Here is a 20252-nt window from a genome sequence, read left to right as displayed (position 1 = left end):
CAAGTGTGGACCATCTAGCTATTGGGCCCCGGAATGCTCTACTGGTGGAGGCTGTGGTCATGGAACGAGAAGTCATGGCAGAGGTGGTTTTACCTCCAATAGAGATTTCCAGTTTGTTTCCTTATCTCTTCCAGACACCTGTTATCACTGTGGTAAGTCTGGTTATCTTCCAAGAATTGTGATCTTCAAAAGGATGCCTCCTGTAATTGCACTAGAGGTGGCCTCATGATCAAGGACTGCCAGGAGCCTGAAAGAGAAAGAGCAATGCTGCTACCACTGTGGCAAACTAGGCCATTTGTCTCATGACTGTGACCATGCGGATAAGCAGAAGTGCTATTCTTTTTTTTTAATATTTTATTTTTTTAAGATTATTTATTTATGTATTTATTTATTCATGAGAGATAAAGAGAGAGAGAGGCAGAGACACAGGCAGAGGGAGAAGCAGGCTCCATGCAGGGAGCCCGGCATGGGACTCGATCCAGGGTCTGTCTCCAGGATCACACCCCAGGCTGCAGGCGGCGCTAAACCGCTGCACCACGGGAGCTGCCCAGAAGTGCTATTCTTGTGGACATTTTGGACACATTCAAAAAGACTGCTCCAGGGATCCCTGGGTGGCGCAGCGGTTTGACGCCTGCCTTTGGCCCAGGGTGGGATCCTGGAGACCCGGGATCGAATCCCACATCGGGCTCCCGGTGCATGGAGCCTGCTTCTCCCTCTGCCTGTGTCTCTGCCTCTCTCTCTCTGTGTGTGACTATCATAAATAAATAAAAAAAATTAAAAAACAAACAAACAAACAAACAAAAAGACTGCTCCAAAGTGAAGTGCTAAAGGTGTGGTGAAACTGGTCACATAGCCATCAACTGCAGCAGAACAAATGAAGTCAACTGTTATCACTGTGGTGAGCCAGGGCACCTCGTAAAGGAATGCACCATTGAAGCCACAGCTTTATTATTTTCCTTTATTGCTCTTCCTTTTTCTGATTGATGGTTGTATTATTTTTTCTGAATCCTCTCACTGGAAAAAGAGATAGAGTCTACTCCTAGGCCAGGAAGTTTTGCTTGCCATATAAAAGGAGGAAACAGGGATCTCTGGGTGACTCAGTGGTTTAACACCTGCCTTCGGCCCAGGGTGTGATCCTGGAGCCCCGGGATCGAGTCCCACATCAGGCTCCCTGCATGGAGCCTGCTTCTGCTTCTGCCTGTGTCTCTGCCTCTCTCTCTCTCTCTCTCTCTCATGAATGAATAAATAAAGGCTTTAAAATTAATTAATTAATTAAGTAATTAACTAAAAAAAAACAGAAAAAAGTCATCTTTCTACATTTAAGTACCAAAACAAAACAAACCAACGAAACAAAACAAAACCCAAAAAAGTTTCATGTTTAGTTTGCTAGAGGTGTTATGGATAATGCTTTGTTAAAGAACTCTCTTTCTGCCCCACTGGTGAATAGGCTTTGATGAATGGGAAGAGTTTTTTTTTGTTTTGTTTTTTTCTTTTTTGACTTTTTTTTTTGTAATAATAAATTTATTTTTTATTGGTGTTCAATTTGCCAACATACAGAATAACACCCAGTGCTCATCCTGTCAAGTGCCCCCCTCAGGGATCCCTGGGTGGTGCAGTGGTTTAGCGCCTGCCTTTGGCCCAGGGCGCGATCCTGGAGACCCGGGATCGAATCCCACGTCGGGCTCCCGGTGCATGGAGCCTGCTTCTCCCTCTGCTTGTGTCTCTGCCTCTCTTTCTCTCTCTGTGTGACTATCATAAATAAATAGAAATTTTTTAAAAAGTGCCCCCCTCAGTGCCCGCCACCCAATCACCCCCACCCCCTGCCCTCCTCCCTTTCCACCACCCCTAGTTCGTTTCCCAGAGTTAGGAGTCTTCCATGTTCTGTCTCCCTTTCTGATATTTCCTACGAATGGGAAGAGTTGAATCAGACCAGTAAGCCTGTTCTGGGTTTTTTTTTTTTTTTTTTTTTTTTAGATTTTTTTTTTTTAATTTTTATTTATTTATGATAGTTACAGAGAGAGAGACAGAGGCAGAGACACAGGCAGAGGCAGAAGCAGGCTCCATGCACCGGGAGCCCGATGTGGGACTCGATCCCGGGTCTCCAGGATCGCGCCCCGGGCCAAAGGCAGGCGCCAAACCGCTGCGCCACCCAGGGATCCCTGTTCTGGGTTTTTTGAACATGTTCCTGTGTAGGAGGTAAAACCAATCCTGGAAGTATGTATGAGCTTCCATAAATAGCTCTAATTTTAGCATAATGATGGCCTTATATTGTCTGACCTCAGTAGCTATTAAATAATATCAAGTAACATCTATATCAGGCCCTATATAGAACATACAGTTGAGTGGATAAAATACAACGATAAATGTGAGGATGACTGGATGGCTCAATGGTTGAGTGTCTGCCTTCAGCTCAGGTCATGATCCCAGGGTCCTGGGATTGAGTCCCACATCAGGTTCCACACAGGGAGCGTGCTTCATCCTCTGCCCATGTCTCTGCCTCTCTCTCTGCCTCTCATGAATAAACAAAATATTTAAAAAAAGACAAACGTGTTAATGGGTGTGTGAGAACAATCGAGATAAAGGCCTAAACAGGAACAACTTCATCACAGCATTGAGGCTGAATATATATAAGGTGATGGCAAAAGTTTGGAACACATTTGTTGAAAGACTAAATCTAAAACCTAGAGTAAACATTCATGCTCAGAGTTAGCATAATTTGGAGTTATTCAGGAATTTCAGAGAAATGCATTTTCACAGAAATCAAGATGCTATTTTTGTATACTATATCATTTAGACCACTGTGTTTCAGTTTTTAAAAGTCAGATAGCAAAAGCAACTGAAGTCCTAGAAAATAGAAATGTAATTTTAAACTGTCCAATAAAGCTGGAAGAGGAAGGGGAGTTTGGCTAAAGTCCTTTTTGTCTGTTTCAAAATTTCACTAATGTATATGGTGCAAAATGCTATATTAAATAGGGAAATGTAGGGAACACCTGGGTGGCTCAGTGGTTGAGCGTCTGCCTTCGGCTCAGGTCATGATCCTGGGGTCCTGGGATCAAGTCCTGCATCAGGCTCCCTGCATGGAGCCTGCTTCTTCTTCTGCCTGTGTCTCTGCCTCTCTCTGTGTCTCTCATGAATAAATAAAATATAAAAAAATAATAATAATAAAGATGGAACTGTGGAGGACAAAAAAAATCAATGGCAAAAGAACAAACTATTGAACAAAGAATATTGGACAATTGGCTCTCCACGTACAGGGGAAAAATCAAATCTCTACTTCATACCATATCCCAAAAGAAATCTCAGATGGATTAGAGATCTAAAGATGAAAACTTTTCTACTAAAACTAGAAAAAGTTCTACTCCAGGGACACCTGGCTGGTTCAGTCAGTAGAGCATGAGATTCTTGATCTCAGGGTTGTGAGTTCAAGCCCCACATTGGGCATAGAGCTTTAAAAAAAAAAAAAAAAAAAAGGTAAGAAAACCCAGGATCAGGTCCCGCATCGGGCTCCCTGCATGGAGCTTGCTTCTCCCTCTTCCTGTGTCTCTGCCTCTATCTCGTGTGTGTCTCTCATGAATAAATAAATAAAACCTTTTTAAAAAAGAAAGAAAAGATGGGGCACCTGAGTAGCACTGTTAAGCATCAAACTCTTGATTTTGGCTGTGGTCATGATCTCAGGGTCCTGAGACTGAGCCCCATATTGGGCTCCACGCTCAATGCAGAGTCTGCTTAAGACTATCTCTCTGCCCCTCCCCCTGAACTTTCTCTCTCTCTCTCAAATAAATAAATAAATAAATAAATCACTTTGGGGGGTATAATTTTTTTAAATTTAAATCCAATTAACATATAGTGTATTATTAGTTTCAGAGGTAGAGTTTAGTGATTCATCAGTTGCATATAACACCCAGTGCTCATTACATCAAATACTCTACTTAATACCCATCATCGCCCAGTTAGCCCATCCCCCCACCCACCTCCTCTAGCAACCCTCAGTTTATTTCCTATAGTTAAGAGTCTCTTAAAAAAAAAAAAGAGTCTCTTATAGTTAAGAGTTAAGAGGGTTTGTCTCCTTCTCTGATTTCATATTATTTTATTTTTCCCTCCCTTCCCCTATGATCCTCTATTTTGTTTCTTAAATTCCACATGAATGGAATTATGATATGAATCCATATCATATAATATATCCACATAATTAGGGAATTATGAGTGAGATCATATGATAATTCTTTATCTGGTTGACTTATTTTGCTTAGAATAATACCCTCTAGTTCCATCCACATCATTGCAAATGGTAAGATTTCATTTTCTGATGGCTGAGTAATATTCCATTGTGTGTGTGTGTGTGTGTGTGTGTGTGTGTGTGTGTGTGCATCCTTTGGGTAAATACCTAGTAGTACAATTGCTGGTCATAGGGTAGCTCTATTTTTAAGTTTTTGAGGAACCTCCATACTGTTTTTCAGAGTGGCTGTACCAGCTTGCATTCCCACCAGCAGTATAAGAGGGTTCCCCTTTCTCCACATCTTTACCAACATCTGTCATTTCCTGACTTGTTAATTTTAGCCATTCTGACTAGTGTCAGGTGGTATCTCATTGTAGTTTTGATTTCTAGTTCCCTGATGCTTAATAGTTAAGCATTTTTTTCATGTGTCTGTTAATCATTTGTATGTCTTCTTTGGAGAAATATCTGTTCATGTCTTCTGCCCGTTTCTGGACTGGATTATTTGGTTTTTGGGTGTTGAGTCTGATAAGTTTTTTATAGACTAGACCTTTATCTGATCAGACATTTGCAAATATCTTCTCCTATTCTGTAGGTTGTCTTTGGGTTTTGTCGACTGTTTCCTTTGCTGTGCAAAAGCCTTTTATCCTGATGAAGTCCCAATAGTTCATTTTTGCCTATGTTTCCCTCATCTTTGGAGACGTGTCTAGCAAGAAGTTGCTGTGGCTGAAGTCAAAGAGGTTGCTGCCTGTGTTCTCCTCTAAGATTTTGATGGATTCCTGTCTCACATTTAGGTCTTTCATCCATTTTGAGTTTCTTTTTGTGTATGGTGTAAGAAAGTGGTCCAGTTTAATTCTTTTGCATGTGGCTGTCCAATTTTCCCAACACCATTTGTTGAAGAGACTTTTTTTCCATTGTATATTCTTTCCTGCTTTGTTGAAGAATAAGTAAATCTTAAAAAAAAAGAAAAAGAAAAAATAGAACTCTGAAAATGAACTCTGAAACTATCAATAACTATATTAAAGAATATTTGACCTGGGTAGGAAAGTATTTCTTAATGCACCATCTTATATTTACCATTGGAAAAAAAATAAGTAAACTTGAATTCACTAAACCATAAAATTTGTACATTGTAAAAGGAAAACATAGAAGAGGACAATGTGGATAGGGGAAAGATTAGCTTTCCATGAGTCTCTTTTAAAAGCAGGAAAGAACTTTCTTAGAAGGTGACAGCAAACTTCACAAAGTGTGCAGAATTAGGTCACACACCCGTAACTAAACTAACCATTGGCAAACCATTGGGTTGGAATTGCCCTTAGACCACCCAGGAGATGAAAATAAAGTCAGCTTCTTCTGAGACAAGCTTTACTGGGAGAACTGGAAAGATGGTTGCTTCACCTCCAGGTGTCATACATCCATGATAACAAAGCAGTAAGAGGTAGTGTTTGCCTCAAGAAAGAAAGAAAAAAATCTTCCACTAATTCTTTTTTTTTTAAGATTTTTATTTTATTGAGACACCTGGGTGGCATGAAAGAAGTGAATAATGGATTTTCATAGAATGAACTAGATCTTGGAAACAAAGTTAATTAATTAAAAATGAGCTTATAAAGACTGCTTTTTATTGTTTATGGATGCACATATATGTAGAAAAATGAAAAAAACATGGACAGGAAGTACATACACAAATTTCATAAGTTATTTCTGGGAAGACAGGGAGGAGAATGGGATTGGAGAGGAATAAAAGACCTCAATTACATCTTTAATTTCTCGAAAACTTATCTGAAGCAAATATGGTAAAATATTAACATATGTTAAACCTGAGGGAGAAGTCCATGCATAGATTTTTTTCTCTGTATTTTTCTGTAAATTTAAAATAATTCATGATTTAAGAATACAAATAGTATTGCTTTGTAAGTATAGTTTTTAGAATTTATAGAAATGTGGTATTGTAAATATTGTTCTGCATCTTGCTTTTTTTTACTTACAGTTTTGAATTTCATCCATATTGGCATATGTAGATCTAGTTAATTTACTTAATTACTGCTGTCGGTATCCCATTATATGGCTATATTACATTTAATTTATTCTGGGGCACCTGGGTGGCTCAGTCAGTAGAGTATGTGACTCTTGATCTCAAGGTTGTGAGTTCAAGTTCCACATTGTGTGCAGAGATTACTTTAAAAAAAAGAAAGGGGGAGGGTGGAAAGGGGGAGGGAAGAAGGAAAAAAGAAAGAAAGAAGGAAAGAAAAGGGAGAAACCAAGAGGCAGGAGACTTAGGCAACACAGAAGTTTGTTGGGTCAGGTGCTGCAGTTAATTTTCTCTGGGAGAAGAAGGCAAGGAGATGCTACATAGTTCCTCATGATAATATATTTCTTTCATATTATTCTCAAGGAAGGACTAAGAAGTTAATCACTGAAATTATCAAGAAATTCACCCCATTCTAAACTATTAGGCAGCATATGGTATGAATCCAAACAGATATGTTGGAACACTGATGCAAACAAGATTATTTTTAAATCAATATTAAAACATCTATTTCATGCTTCCTTACACATCTCACATCATAATATTTTTTAAAATGTCTTCCTGGGACACCTGGGTGGCTCAGCGGTTGAGCGTCTGCCTTTGGCTCAGGATGTGATCCTGGAGTCACAGGATTGAGTCCCGCATCAGACTCCCTGCATGGAGCCTACTTCTCCCTCTGCCTGTGTCTCTGCCTCTCTCTCTCTCTCTCTCTCTCTCATGAATAAATAAATAAAGTCTTTAAAAAAAATCGCTTCTCAGCCTTTTGGCTAAGATCAAGTGTAAAATGTCTTCCTTTGGACTACTTCAAAATTTAAAACTCTTGTACAGCTGAGTGAAGTAAGTCAGTCGGAGAAGGACAAACATATGTTCTCATTCATGTGGGGAATATAAATAATAGTGAAAGGGAATATAAGGGAAGGGAGAAGAAATGTGTGGGAAATATCAGAAAGGGAGACAGAACGTAAAGACTGCTAACTCTGGGATGGTGGAAGTGGTGGAAGGGGAGGAGGGCGGGGGGTGGGAGTGATTGGGTGACGGGCACTGGGGGTTATTCTGTATGTTGGTAAATTGAACACCAATAAAAAAAAAAGAAAGAAAAAACTGCATACAGACTGCAAAAAAACAACTGAAAAAAAATAAAACTCTTGTACATCAAAGGCAACCTACTGAATAGGAGAAAATACTGCAAGTCATATATTCATAAGAGGTTAATATTTAGGGGCTCCTGCCTGGCTCAGTCGGTGGAGCATACAACTCTTGAGCTCAGGCTGTGAGTTTGAGCCCCATGTTGGGTATAGAAATTATTTTTAAAAATCTTTAGGGGTGCCTGGGTGGCTCAGCTGAAACATCTGCCTTCAGCTCAGGTCATGATCTCAGTGTCCTGGGATGGAGCCCTGCATCCACTTTCCTGCTCAGCCAGCAGCCTGCTTCTCCCTCTCCCGATGCTCCCCCCCTGCTTGTGCTCTCTCAAACAAATAAATCTTTAAAAATACATGTATAAATATAAAATCTTTTAATAATCTTTTTCTTTTAAAATTTTTTTAAAAGAGGTTAATATCTAGAATATATAAAGAACTCCTACAATTCAACAACAAAACAACCTGATTAAAAAATGGGCAAAGGACTTCAACAGACATCCTACAACGAAGAGATACAAATGGGCAATAAGCAGGTGAAAAAAAATGCTCAGCATCATTAGTCACTGGAGAAATGCCAATTAAAACCACAATGAGGGATGCCTGGGTGGCTCAGCAATGACCCTTTGGTCCAGGGCGTGATCCTGGAGTCCCGGGATGGAGTCCCACCTCAGGCTCCCTGCATGGAGCCTGCTTCTCTCTCTGCCTGTGTCTCTGCCTCTCTCTCTCGGTGTCTCTCATGAATAAGTAAATAAAATCTTTTTTAAAAAACCACAATGAGATATCACTTACATCCATTAGGATGGCTATTATAAAAACAAAATCAAGTAAGCAAACAAACAATAAATAACAAGTATTGCTAAGGATTGAAGAAATTGGAACACTTGTGCACGGTTGGCGGAAATGTAAAATGGTGTAGTCATTATAGGAAACAGTATGGAGCTTCCTTGAAAAGTTAAAAATAAAATACCATATGAGCCACTAATTCCACTCTAAGTGTATACCCAAAAGAATTGAAAGCAGGAACTCAAATAGATATTTGTACAGCCAGATTCAGAGCAGCATTATTCACAAGAGCCAAAAGGTGGAAGTAACTCAAGAACCTATTGATTGATGAATAAACAAAATGTGGTACATACATACAATGGAATATTATTAGTCTTAAATAGGAAGAAAATTCTGACAAATGCTACAACATGGAATAACCTTGAAGACATAAGTGAAAGAAGCTGGTCAGAAAGGACAAATATGGTATAAGTCCACTTCTATGAGGTGCCTAGAGTAGTCAAATCCACAGAAACAGAATGTTGAAGGAAGGAGGAAGGAAGGCATAAGGAGTTAAGGTTTAACGGGTACATTTGGAAGATAAAAATGTTCTGGAGCTGAATGGTGCTGATGGTTGCACAACAGTGTGAATGCGCTTAATGCCACTTAACTGCACATTGAAAAATGGTTAAAATAGTAAAATTTGTGATATGTATATTTTACCACAGTTTATAAAAAGTAATTTGTGGGAGGCACCTGGGTGGCTCTCTCGGTTGAGCAACCCACTCTGACCTCAGCTTAGGTTATGATCTCAGGGATGTGAGGTGGAGCCCATGTCGGCCTCAGGTGGAATGTGCTTCATACTCTCTCTCTCCCTCTGCCTCTGCCCACCTCACCCCTCCATGGCTTGTGCTCACTCTCTCTCTCTCTCAAAATAAAGAAATAAATCTTAAAATAAAATAAAATGTAACTTGTGGTAAGACATTACCTCTTTCTGATGTGGCATAGCACATCTGTGTGTCCATTTTCCTTGGGGAATAATGTTTCTGACAGAAAACTTGGTCTCTGGAATATCTCTCAATGATTATGACTTTTCAGACAATGAACTTTTTCATTGTAATTAGTGCAGAATGTCACAAGATGTCACTCTTTAGCTGCAAAACTATTCCAATTCAGTTTGGTAGCTGATAACAGTAAGTAAAACCAGAGCAACAAGACAAAAACCTTAACTCTCCTCATCAGTGCTTTACTAGTACAAATACAGTTTTCTGGGAAAGAGAATGTTTTCATCTTTGAAGTACATAATAAGCTACTCTTGTTTATGAAACTTATATTACTAGTTGTTAACTTCAGATACTAATTGCTTTTCGTTATAGATCAGATTGATGTAACAAAAACATAATTAACTTTAAAAGTGACAGTAGTGTAATATAAAGCTGAAATGTAAAGATTATTGATCACTGAAAGGTGGCATGTGGCTTTATCACTAGATGATGTGTGACCTTGGAAATCATTTAATCTTTCTGATTTCACCAGAGGAGTAAAAAATATCCTTCCTTAGGTCAATATACCCTACTATAGATTTAATTTATGCTAATATATATTTAAATACATTCTTCTAATTCTGAAATATTTTTATTTTTATAAAGGTTTATTTATTTATGATAGACACAGAGAGAGAGAGAGAGAGGCAGAGACACAGGAGGAGGGAGAAGCAGGCCCATGCCGGGAGCCTGACATGGAACTCGATCCCGGGACTCCAGGATCGCGCCCTGGGCCAAAGGCAGACGCTAAACCGCTGAGCCACTCAGGGATCCCCAATATTTTGATTTTATAGTAGTAATCAAATTATACTGTTAAATACGATATCTAAAGTGAGGTCAGTAATAGAAAATATAGTCTGCAACAAAACATTAGAAAATATAATGAGACTTCTTGACATCTTGGGTAATTATTTTAGGAAAATACATATATAAAACAATTGTAACAGTATAACAACTCTTGAAACCAAAAAAAAAAAACCCCTCACATTTGTTACTGAGAACATTTTTTTAAAAGATGATGGAATATTTTAAGCTTTGCTTAAATATAAAATTTTCGAGATTCAAGAACACAATGTCTTAAAGATCACAACATTTAATTGGTAATTTTACCTTGTAACTATAATCCAATAAATTATATTTTTAAACTTCTAATCTTTGCAAACAGTTTATAATTGACTTATAATACCTAAAAATAACCAAAAGCCCAAAGGCCCACCTCTGGGTGAACTGCAGGACACTATGCTATATTAGCAAACCAGGATATATTATTATTAGTAGAAAGTAGTTATTAAAATTAGGATTCTATTATTAGGATAAGAAAGACCTGGGTGAAAATACAGAACTCAGAATGATATGAAGAAGAGAGTGTAGTGTTTGGTTTAGAATATTGACAGTTGTTTTGTTTCTAACATGAAATTTTTGTTTAACTCTTAAATTTCGGATCTTTCTCTTTAACTTCATATTCGGATGATTAAATATGTAAAGGGAAAGAAAAGAATGACTTGCTAAAATTTGCGTGATTATTTGAAACATTGAAAGCTAAATCCAAGACTTCTATTTCATGTCACAGTGTCACTTGCATTTTACACTTGGGGTTGCGTGTGCGTGGTGCTGGGGGTGGGAAATCTCTCGGTGTGAGGGAAGTCCCGGAGGGCGGGCGGTGGGGGGGAGGCCCCTCCCCTCCTGTCCCATTCATAACCCGTTCATTCACGGGGAACCGGCTAAAGCGGACTAATCTCCGGTGTGGTCGCTCCCTCTGCCCTAATAGGGCTCCACCACCTCTCCTGGGACTCGGTAAGTTCAAAGTGCAGTAAAAATGTATGTTTCCCAAGCATAATTTGAAACGATTTTGTAGATAGTTTATTGGAGGGTGAAGAAAGGAGGGGTGGAGGTGGCAATTTTCAGGCATCGCTTTGTTTTGTCTTCGCATTGCTTTTCGAAAAGATATAAAACGATCTTTAGACGGCGGTTTTCTCAGAGGGTCTCTCTCAGGCTGCTGCTGCCCGCTGCAAACCAGCGTCTAGACCGCACGGGAAGGGGAAGTCGTCGGTGCGTTTGCAGCAGCAGTCTCTGCGTCTGTCCCCAGGTCCCAGGGATGCTGCCCTCCCGGCCCTGCCGCCTCTGAAGCGCCCGGGCGTCCCGCAAAACCGGAGCTGAGCGCAGACCCGCGGACCATGAGGCCTCTGAGGCTGGGAGCGTCGCTCTCGCTGTTGCTGCTGCAGCTGCTGCTGCTGGCTGGCTGCCTCGTCGTGGCCGCCCGGAGAGACAAGGGGTTGGCGGGCCGCGTGGCCGAGCCTGCCCCGGGGCCGGCGGGCCGCTCGTCCGGCCGCTTCGTCAGCCCCGAGCGCCACGCGTGCAGCTGGCAGCTCCTGCTGCGCGCCCCGGGGCCCGCGGCGGGGAGCGAGCTGGCGCTGCGCTGCCGGGACCCCGCCGGCGCGCGCCAGCAGTGCGCCTACCGCGGCGAGCCCGAGCGCTGCGCCGCCTACGCCGCCCGCGGCTCGCACTACTGGAAGCAGGTGCTGGGCGGGCTGCGCAGGAAGCGGCGTCCGTGCCGCGACCCCGCTCCGCTCAAGGCTCGCCTGTGCGCGGGCAAGGAGGGCCACGGCGCCGAGCTGCGCCTGGTGCCCCGCGCGTCCTCGCCGGCGCGCCCCACCGCGGCCGGCTTCGCCCGGGATCCCAAGCCCCGGGCCGGGAGCCGCGGGCCGCCCCGGGAGCCCGCCCCCGGCTCTGCCACAGCGGCCCGCCTTCCCGCGAGCGCGTCTCCCAGGGGGAAGCCCTCCGAGAAGTCCAAAGCCGGCAAGAGGAAGGCGGCCTCCGACCCGGGAGTGGAGCGACCTCTGGGGACCCGGCCCGAGCCCGACGGGCTGGACGAGAACGCGAAGCTCACGGAGACCTACTGCGCCGAGAAGTGGCACTCCCTTTGCAACTTCTTTGTCAATTTCTGGAATGGCTGAGGCTGCCAGCCCGGGGAGGAACGCGGCGGCGGGGAGGGGTGCGCAGCCGGGGAGAAGTTGAGCGCATTTTAGGCCAAGCTAAGGCTTGGGGAGTGGAGAGGAGTCCGGGTTCTAGAATGTGGCTGGGGGGTGGGAGGGCGTGGGCCTTGGGATGGGAGCGTAAGGGGTATGGAGAATCTGAGATGGCAGAGACGTTAACATGTTTGAAAAGTCCGACCCCGATTAAGAGCAGGAGAAATAGTGAAAAGAGAAGGAAGTAGCCATTCCTTAAATGTGCAACAACTGTAGATTGGGAGAGAGATGAGTACAGAAGAAGGCTGGGGAAAAGGGACGGGGGGTGACGAAAGCCAAGTAAATCTCCTGTGCGAAGCAGGATACGGCGTACATTGTTTCACACATGTATATTGAAATGTAATCACAAGCAGTTGATAACCTCAGCCGGGTTGAGTAGTTTAGTGACTCCTCACCCAATCAGCTGGCAAGATTCCCAACGTTTTTTTTTTTTTGTTTTTTTTTTTCTTTTTGGAATCAGTAGGAACTTGAGTACTGCTTGGTGTCATAGATGACCTCTATTGGGATAGAAGCCATTCAGAGGTCAAAATTGCCTCCAATGAGTAGATTTTCAGGATGGTTGCCCTTGAATTCTTTTAGAAGTGTTACATTTAAACAGAGGGATGCCTCGTGTTCTGAAACTTTCCCATTAACCTTTTAAATTCAGAGGTGAATTGTAATGCTCCGGTAGGTTTTAAAAAAGAATTTTCTTTATATGTGATCATATTTTTTAAAAACAGCTGAAATTAAGTATGTATCTCAGAGTCATGTGGACCATTATGGAAGTTATATCTGTTTCATGTAATTAATTAACATTTCATTTTAAGTAAAATGTAGTGATGATTTTGCACATGTTAAGTGCTCAATAAAAACTGCATGAATAGATTTAAAGAATTGGCAGGGCAATAGAAATTCTGACTGCATTTGATACAGTTCTGAGTATACCTTGAAATAAATTCCCAAACACCTCTTGAATTGTTAGGAAAAGATAAGAAGTCTGCATAAAGCCAGAGTGACAGACTGCTAAACCCTGGGTTGTATCATTGCTCTGCTTGGCCTGCATGTGATTCTCTTTCATTTTTTCCTCTCTTCTTCTTCCCTCCCAATTTGGATTTGTTGCCAGCATTTAAAAATTAAACAATTTCACATAAAAATTCAGATATCTGAATTTCCTTGAAAAATTAGATCTCTAAACATTTGGACCTACCTTCCTATATGGCAACAACCATCAGCTGACATGGAATATTGGCTGCCCCCTTTAGATTAGGTGTGTTTTCTAGAGTTCTCCACTGCTCCTACAAATCTCACCAATAAACTTTATTCATTTACATTACAGGTCTGAGCCCATAAGACTTTTAAGCCACTGATAGATATAAGACTTACCTTTTTGCTGACCATCTGTGCTTCTCAGCTTGTCACAATTATGGTAAATGCAACAATCTTACATCTCTTGATGTAAGGATCTCCTGAACTCTCTTCTTTGACCAGCCTCTAGGAAATGTTAACTATTTCTTTACTATTCTGTACATTCTTAAAAAAAAAAAAAAGATTTTATTTATTTGACACAGGGAGAGAAAAAGCATTAGCACAAGCAGGGGGAGTGGCAGAAGGAGAAGGAGAAGCAGACTCCCAGTGAGCAGACTCCCCAGTGATGGGGCTCCATGCCAGGACCCCAGGATCATGACCTGAGCCAAAGGCAGACCCTTACTCGACTGAGCCCCCCAGGCACCCCTATTCTGTACATTCTTATCTTCATACAATTGGCAATACATCCAGATTTCACATAGTTCCAGGCCAGGTTTACAAGCTCACATTCTGAGTAACATTGACCATTAGATAAAATTCATCTTGGTCAAGTAAAGGAAGTTCAGGGTAGCTAGAGACCAAGCCCTTAAGATAGGGACTAAAGTACACTTTCTCTAAAAAGCTTGGAAAATTTTGGGTGTCATCAGAGAAGGGTATTAGAAGTGAAACACCACCATCTAGAATCATAGTTTTACCTCTACATACAAGACAAATGCCAATCCTTCTTGTGTGCCTTTTGACCATCTACTGAGCTTACCTCTATGAAGGAAGGAAAGGCCAAACTCTAGGCCCAAGTCCATAGTGCAGATTACTACTGCTTCTGCTCCTTTACTCTTTAAGAAGAACTATATTAGGACTTCTTCTCAAGAACAGAGTGTGAACTGTGATATGATAGAGACCAATTGCTTGCAGTGAGTAGGAAATGGAGAGAACCTGCCATCAGCTTCTGGAGTGATTATGACTAAGTCCTAATGTCTCCAATATGTATATTGAGGGGAACTAAGCTAGGTTAAATCTGAAGTCCCTATGGCATACTACTAACTCCAGGATCCTATACATAGTTTTGTGTAATGAATAGCATAGTGATAATAGCATGTGAAAATCAACAAGTAGTCTGTATAGAGTACCACAAGAAAGATTATGGAGTTGGAAAAGCTCCAGAGAAAGACAAGCAAAATAGCGAGGGAAATAGAGAAGGCTTCTGTATAGGAGCATCTAGAAAGATTTGGAAGTTTGGGCCAGATGGACAAATCTGCAGGTGGGAGAAGACAGGATCAAAATTTCTAAAATACTGAGGAGGAGGATGGACAGGGAGAACTTGGGTATTCTCTCCCTGCAGGTACCATCAAGAGTGAAGGGAGGAGCACCTGGCTGACTCAGCTGGTAGAGTACATGGATCTTGATCTCAGGATCTTGAGTTAGGGTCCCATATGGGGTGGAGAGATTACTTAAAAATAAAATCTTTTAAAAAAAGTGAAAGGAAAGTTGCCAGGGCACATCCAAGTTTACTGTCAGAGCTGGGATCAGCATGGGCATCAGAAGTAGCAAGACATCTCTCAGTCTGTTGGACACAGAGAATTTATTAAAAGCATTGAACCATGTTATTCTCTTGGACTTCTGAATTATTAGGCACAAAGCTATCAGGAAAGGTGGAATTACACTCATACCCAGTTAGCCTTTTCTTTTTCTTTATTTTTAAAATTTTTTTAAAAAAAGATTTTATCGGGATCCCTGGGTGGCGCAGCGGTTTGGCGCCTGCCCAGGGCGCAATCCTGGAGACCTGGGATCGAATCCCACGTCGGGCTCCCGGTGCATGGAGCCTGCTTCTCCCTCTGCCTGTGTCTCTGCCTCTCTCTCTCTCTGTGACTATCATAAATAAATAAATTAATTAAAAAAAAAAGATTTTATCTATTTATTCATGAGAGACCCAGATAGAGAGGCAGAGACATAGGCAGAGGGAGAGGCAGGCTTCATGCAGGGAGCCCAATGCAGGACTCGATCCCAGGACTCCAGGATCACAACCTGAGCCGAAAGCGGGCGCTCAACTGCTGAGTCACAGGCACGAACCTTTTCTCCTTTTTAAAATTGCTTTTATTTATTTGAGAGGCAGAGAGAGCATGAGCAGAGGGAGGGGAAGAGGGAGAGGGAAACAGTAGACTCCCTGCTGAGGGGCGAGCCTGACAAGGGGGTGGGGGATGTGGGAGTGGGGGCTCCATCCCAGGACCCTTAGGATCATGACCCGAGTCAAAATCAGGTTCTTGGGCAGCCTGGATGGCTCAGCGGTTTAGCACCATCTTCAGCCCAGGGAGTGATCCCGGAGACCCGGGGTCAAGTGCCGCATCGGGCTCCCTGCATGGAGCCTGTTTCTCCCTCTGCCTCTTTCTTTCTCTGTATGTCTCTCATGAATAAATAAATAAAATCTTAAAAAAAAAAATCAGGTGCTTAACCAACTGAGACACCCAGTGGCCCTTTTTTTCTATTTTTTCTTAAGATTTTATTTATTTATTTTAGACATAGAGAATGAGCAAGTGGAAGGAGAAGCAGAGGGAGACAGACTCTACTGAGCCCAATGTGGGGCTTGATCCCATGACCCCAAGGTCATGACCTGAGCTGAAATCAAGCGTCTTACACTTAACTGACTGGGCCACCCAGGTGCCTCTCTTTTTTTTTTTTTTTTTAAAGATTTAATTTATTTATTCATGAGAGACACACAGAGAGAGAGGCAGGCAGAGACACAGGCAGAGGGAGAGCAGGCCCCATGCAGGGAGCCCGATGTGGGACTCGATCCCGGGTCTCCAGGATCACGCCCTGGGCTGAAGGCAGGCGCTAAACCGCTGAGCCACCTGGGGATCCCCCAGGTGCCTCTCCTAGTTTGCTTTTCTGAACTCATCTCCACTAGGCAAAATCTTTTGTTTTTTTATTTCATCATCATCATCATCATCATCATCATCATCATTATTATTATTATATTATTATTTAATCTTAAATTGGCTCCATACCCAATGTGGGGCTTGAACTCAGGACCCTGAGATTAAGAGTCACATGCTCTATTGGTGCCCCTAGGCAAAATCTTTTCAACCATCAAAGTCCTTTAGTCTCTCTCAGTTTGCCCTGACACACCACCACCATTTTAATCCTTCTATGCTTTTCCCTCTATGCTCTGCCTCTCTCTCAAATAAATTTTAAAAATCTAAAAAAAAAAAAAAAAAAAAAAAAAAGAATACTAGTTCTGTCCACATCTTACTCCAAATTACTTTGAGAAGGTTGCTTAATCTCTTCATATTTCTTTCTCTTCTCTTGTTGAAGGGTTACCTACTTCCAGGGTTACCATGAAGAATAAATTACATGACATACTGGATACTGCCCAGCACCACACAATACTTGCCATGTAATAGATACCCAATAAATATTACATCTTCTTCCTATACACAATTAATTTAAAATAGATTTAATTAATCAATAAACAAATTATTGTTGATACTGTGCCAGAGGCCCTGGCCTTTGGTGTTGAGGAAGCAGGTGGGGATACACTGACAGAGTACCAGCCTTCAACAAGCTGGAATTTAGGAAACCCTTAGAAAAACAATGAGAACAACAACCAAAGAAATTAGGTTTCTACATGTAAGAGATTAGGAAGATGAAAGGTGAGCATAGAGGTCTGGTTACTTGGGAAGTCTACCTAGAAGATATTAGCTTGAGATATACTTTGGTGTAACTCAAAAAAACAGGTGTGGGAAATGAGTGAAAACCTAAATGAAATGGTGAAAAGAAATGATGTAAATCTAAAATTCTTGGGCCAAGTCCCAGCTCTGCCTCTAGATCTAAATCTGGGCAAGTCATTAAAATGCTTATGCCTCAATATGGCATAAGAGGAAAATGTATATACTATGTTGCAGAAGTTTCCAGAAAACTCAGAGAACATTGGTGGGAGTGTAAATTGGCATAATCTTAATGGAAGACAAGTTGGCAGTTTATTTTATCAAAATTTAAAATATCCATACCCTTTAACCTAGAGTTCTATATTTTTACCCTAAAGACTTATTAGTACAAAGACATATAGAAATACAAAATTATTAATAGCAACATTCTTTATATTGGCAAAAAAAATAGAAACAACTTCAATCAATGGGAAATTGATTATGTTGCAACTGAAATTGAAATTGCAATTCATTTATATTAGATTGAACCATATTGTGTGAACCAAACTAAGGTCATCTTGGACATAGCCACCATGATGACTGTGGTTTCAGGTCACAGAAGGCTCCTTCCCTCCCATTTTCTTTTTTTTTTTTTTTTTAAGATTTTATTTATTTATTCATGAGAGACACAGAGAGAGAGAGAGAGAGTCAGAGACACAGGCAGAGGGAGAAGCAGGTTCCATGCAGGGAGCCCGATGCGGGAGTCGATCCTGGGTCTCCAGGATCACGCCCTGGGCTGAAGGCAGGCACTAAACCACTGAGCCACCCAGGGATCCCCTCCCATTTTCTTTCCTTTTGTTTAACCATACCACTAAGCACAGCCTAGGGGCATAACATCCTTGATCTGCCCTAGAGATATGACTAGAACAGACCCATATTCTTTTTTCTTTTTTTTTTTTTTTTTTTTTTTTTTTTTTTTTATGATAGGCACGCAGTGAGAGAGAGATAGAGAGAGAGGCAGAGACACAGGCAGAGGGAGAGGCAGGCTCCATGCACCGGGAGCCAGATGTGGGATTTGATCCCAGGTCTCCAGGATCGCGCCCTGGGCCAAAGGCAGGCGCCAAACGGCTGCGCCACCCAGGGATCCCTAGACCCATATTCTTAAACATTTTCCCTGTAGGTGGTCCCCCAAACATGTACTCCCAGCCTCCAGGGCTACGGAGAGTAGGTGTAAAGGGAGGCGGGGTGGAGGAGAGCTGCTGGTTTTGCAGAGCCCAAGATATGCTTCTGTCTGTAAGTCTCCTTAATAAGCCATTTCTTGTCAAGCTGGACTTCTTAGCCGTTTTCTTCCCTCTTATGGTCCTTTGGTCCTTGCTTCTTACAAGTCTTTGGAGGTCATTTTACATACATTTCCCTTTCACAGAATATATATGAAACTATTATTTGACCATTTTGACTTACAGAAAATGACAATTTTGGGCAGCCTGGGTGGCTCAGCGGTTTAGCACTTTCGCTCAGGGCGTCATCCTGGGGACCCAGGATGGAGTCCCACGTAGGGCTCCCTGCATGGAGCCTGCTTCTCCCTCTGCCTGTGTCTCTGCCTCTCTCTCTCTCTCTCTCTCTCTCTCTCTCTCCCTCTCTCTCTCTCTGTCTCTCGTGAATAAATAAATAAAATCTTTTTTTAAAATGACAATTTTATATGGTTCAACTTAATACAATACTAAGTGGCCACTTAAAAAATGAAAGATCTCTACATAAACTGATATCCAACACTATCACATGTACATTGTTAAATAAAACAAAACAAAAACAAATTACATATATATAAAATCGGGGTGGGGGTGAAGAGAGTAAGAATACCAGTTAATGACTGTTAATGAAAATTTTTGGAAGAATGTCAGGATCCCATGCAACAACTACTTACTCCCAAGCTTGAAGTTCAGTCCTCATTTTCTTAACAAGGTGGGATAATGTTATTCTGAACATTTTGGCCCTCCATTTGGAACAAACAGTTGCATATTACATTAAAGCAGTAAGTTCTTGGTCCTTGCAACCTAAACACCTATGACCTGAAACAACAAACAAAATCTACCTAAAAGTAATCAAAGTTAAATCTAAATCCTTCAAATAAGAATATTTATATTATTTTATCAACTCTACGAGTTATATACTATAGCTGACTGTATATACGAGTATATAAGTATATATAATTATTTATATTATCCTACCTCCTAGTATTCACCCTTTGTGTAATCCTCCTTGAATACAGACAGGACCTGTGGCTTGCTTCTAACCTCAATAGAATGCAACAAAGGACATGAAATGTCACTTCCATAACTACACTACACAATATTGTAACTTCTTCCTTTTTTTTTTTTTTAAAGATGTATTTATTTATTCATGATAGACATAGAGAGAGAGAGAGAGAGGCAGAGACACAGGCAGAGGAAGAAGCAGGCTCCATGCCGGGAACCCGACGCGGGACTTGATACTGGGTCTCCAGGATCAGGCCCTGGGCCAAAGGCAGGTGCTAAACCGCTGAGCCACCCAGGGATCCCCTGTAACTTTTTTCTTGCTAGCAGCCTCTCTATTGATTCTTTTGCTGAACACAGTGAAGTAAGCAACCATATAGAAAAGCCCACATGGCTAGGAACTGAAAACAGAGTCTAGCTAGCAGCCAGCAAGGAGCTGAAGCCCTCAGCATGACATCTACAGGAAACTAAATCCTGCTAACAATTCTGAATTTGGAAGCAGATCCTTCCCCACCTGAGCCTCAGATGAGACTCAGCCCAGATTGATACTTTGCAGCCACGTGAAAGATTCTGAAGAAATCCAGCTGAGCTGTGTCTGACCCACAGAGTGTGAGATAATGAATATGTTATTTAAGCTGCTAAATCTGTGGGCAATTTGCTATGTAGCAATAGGTAACTAATATAAATACATAAAAATAACTTTGAAATTACTTTATTGTGCACATGTGCAAGTGTATCTGCAAGAGAAATTCTTATATATGTAATCTGTGGCTTAAAGGACAGGTACCATTAGGACTTTATTTTTTTATTTTTTAGATTTTTTAAAGTTATTTATTTGTTTGTTTGTTTGTTTTTAAAGATTTTATTTA

The 20252-nt window shown here is 41.6% G+C and overlaps 1 protein-coding gene across 1 annotated transcript; it reads left to right on the top strand.

Annotated features, from left to right (window-relative positions):
- The first annotated feature begins 10881 nt into the window (after nucleotides 1-10881).
- Nucleotides 10882-12239, top strand: FGFBP3 (fibroblast growth factor binding protein 3). Its single transcript, XM_038577944.1, has 2 exons — nucleotides 10882-10977; nucleotides 11270-12239. Exon 2 carries the CDS (start codon nucleotides 11358-11360, stop codon nucleotides 12135-12137), a length of 780 nt encoding a protein of 259 aa, XP_038433872.1. The 5' UTR covers nucleotides 10882-10977; nucleotides 11270-11357; the 3' UTR covers nucleotides 12138-12239.
- Nucleotides 12240-20252: the final 8013 nt, after the last annotated feature.

This window comes from Canis lupus, chromosome 28 (assembly GCF_011100685.1).
Source record: "Canis lupus familiaris isolate Mischka breed German Shepherd chromosome 28, alternate assembly UU_Cfam_GSD_1.0, whole genome shotgun sequence".
Lineage (NCBI taxonomy): Eukaryota > Metazoa > Chordata > Mammalia > Carnivora > Canidae > Canis > Canis lupus.
This window is presented reverse-complemented; position numbering and strand designations above follow the sequence as displayed.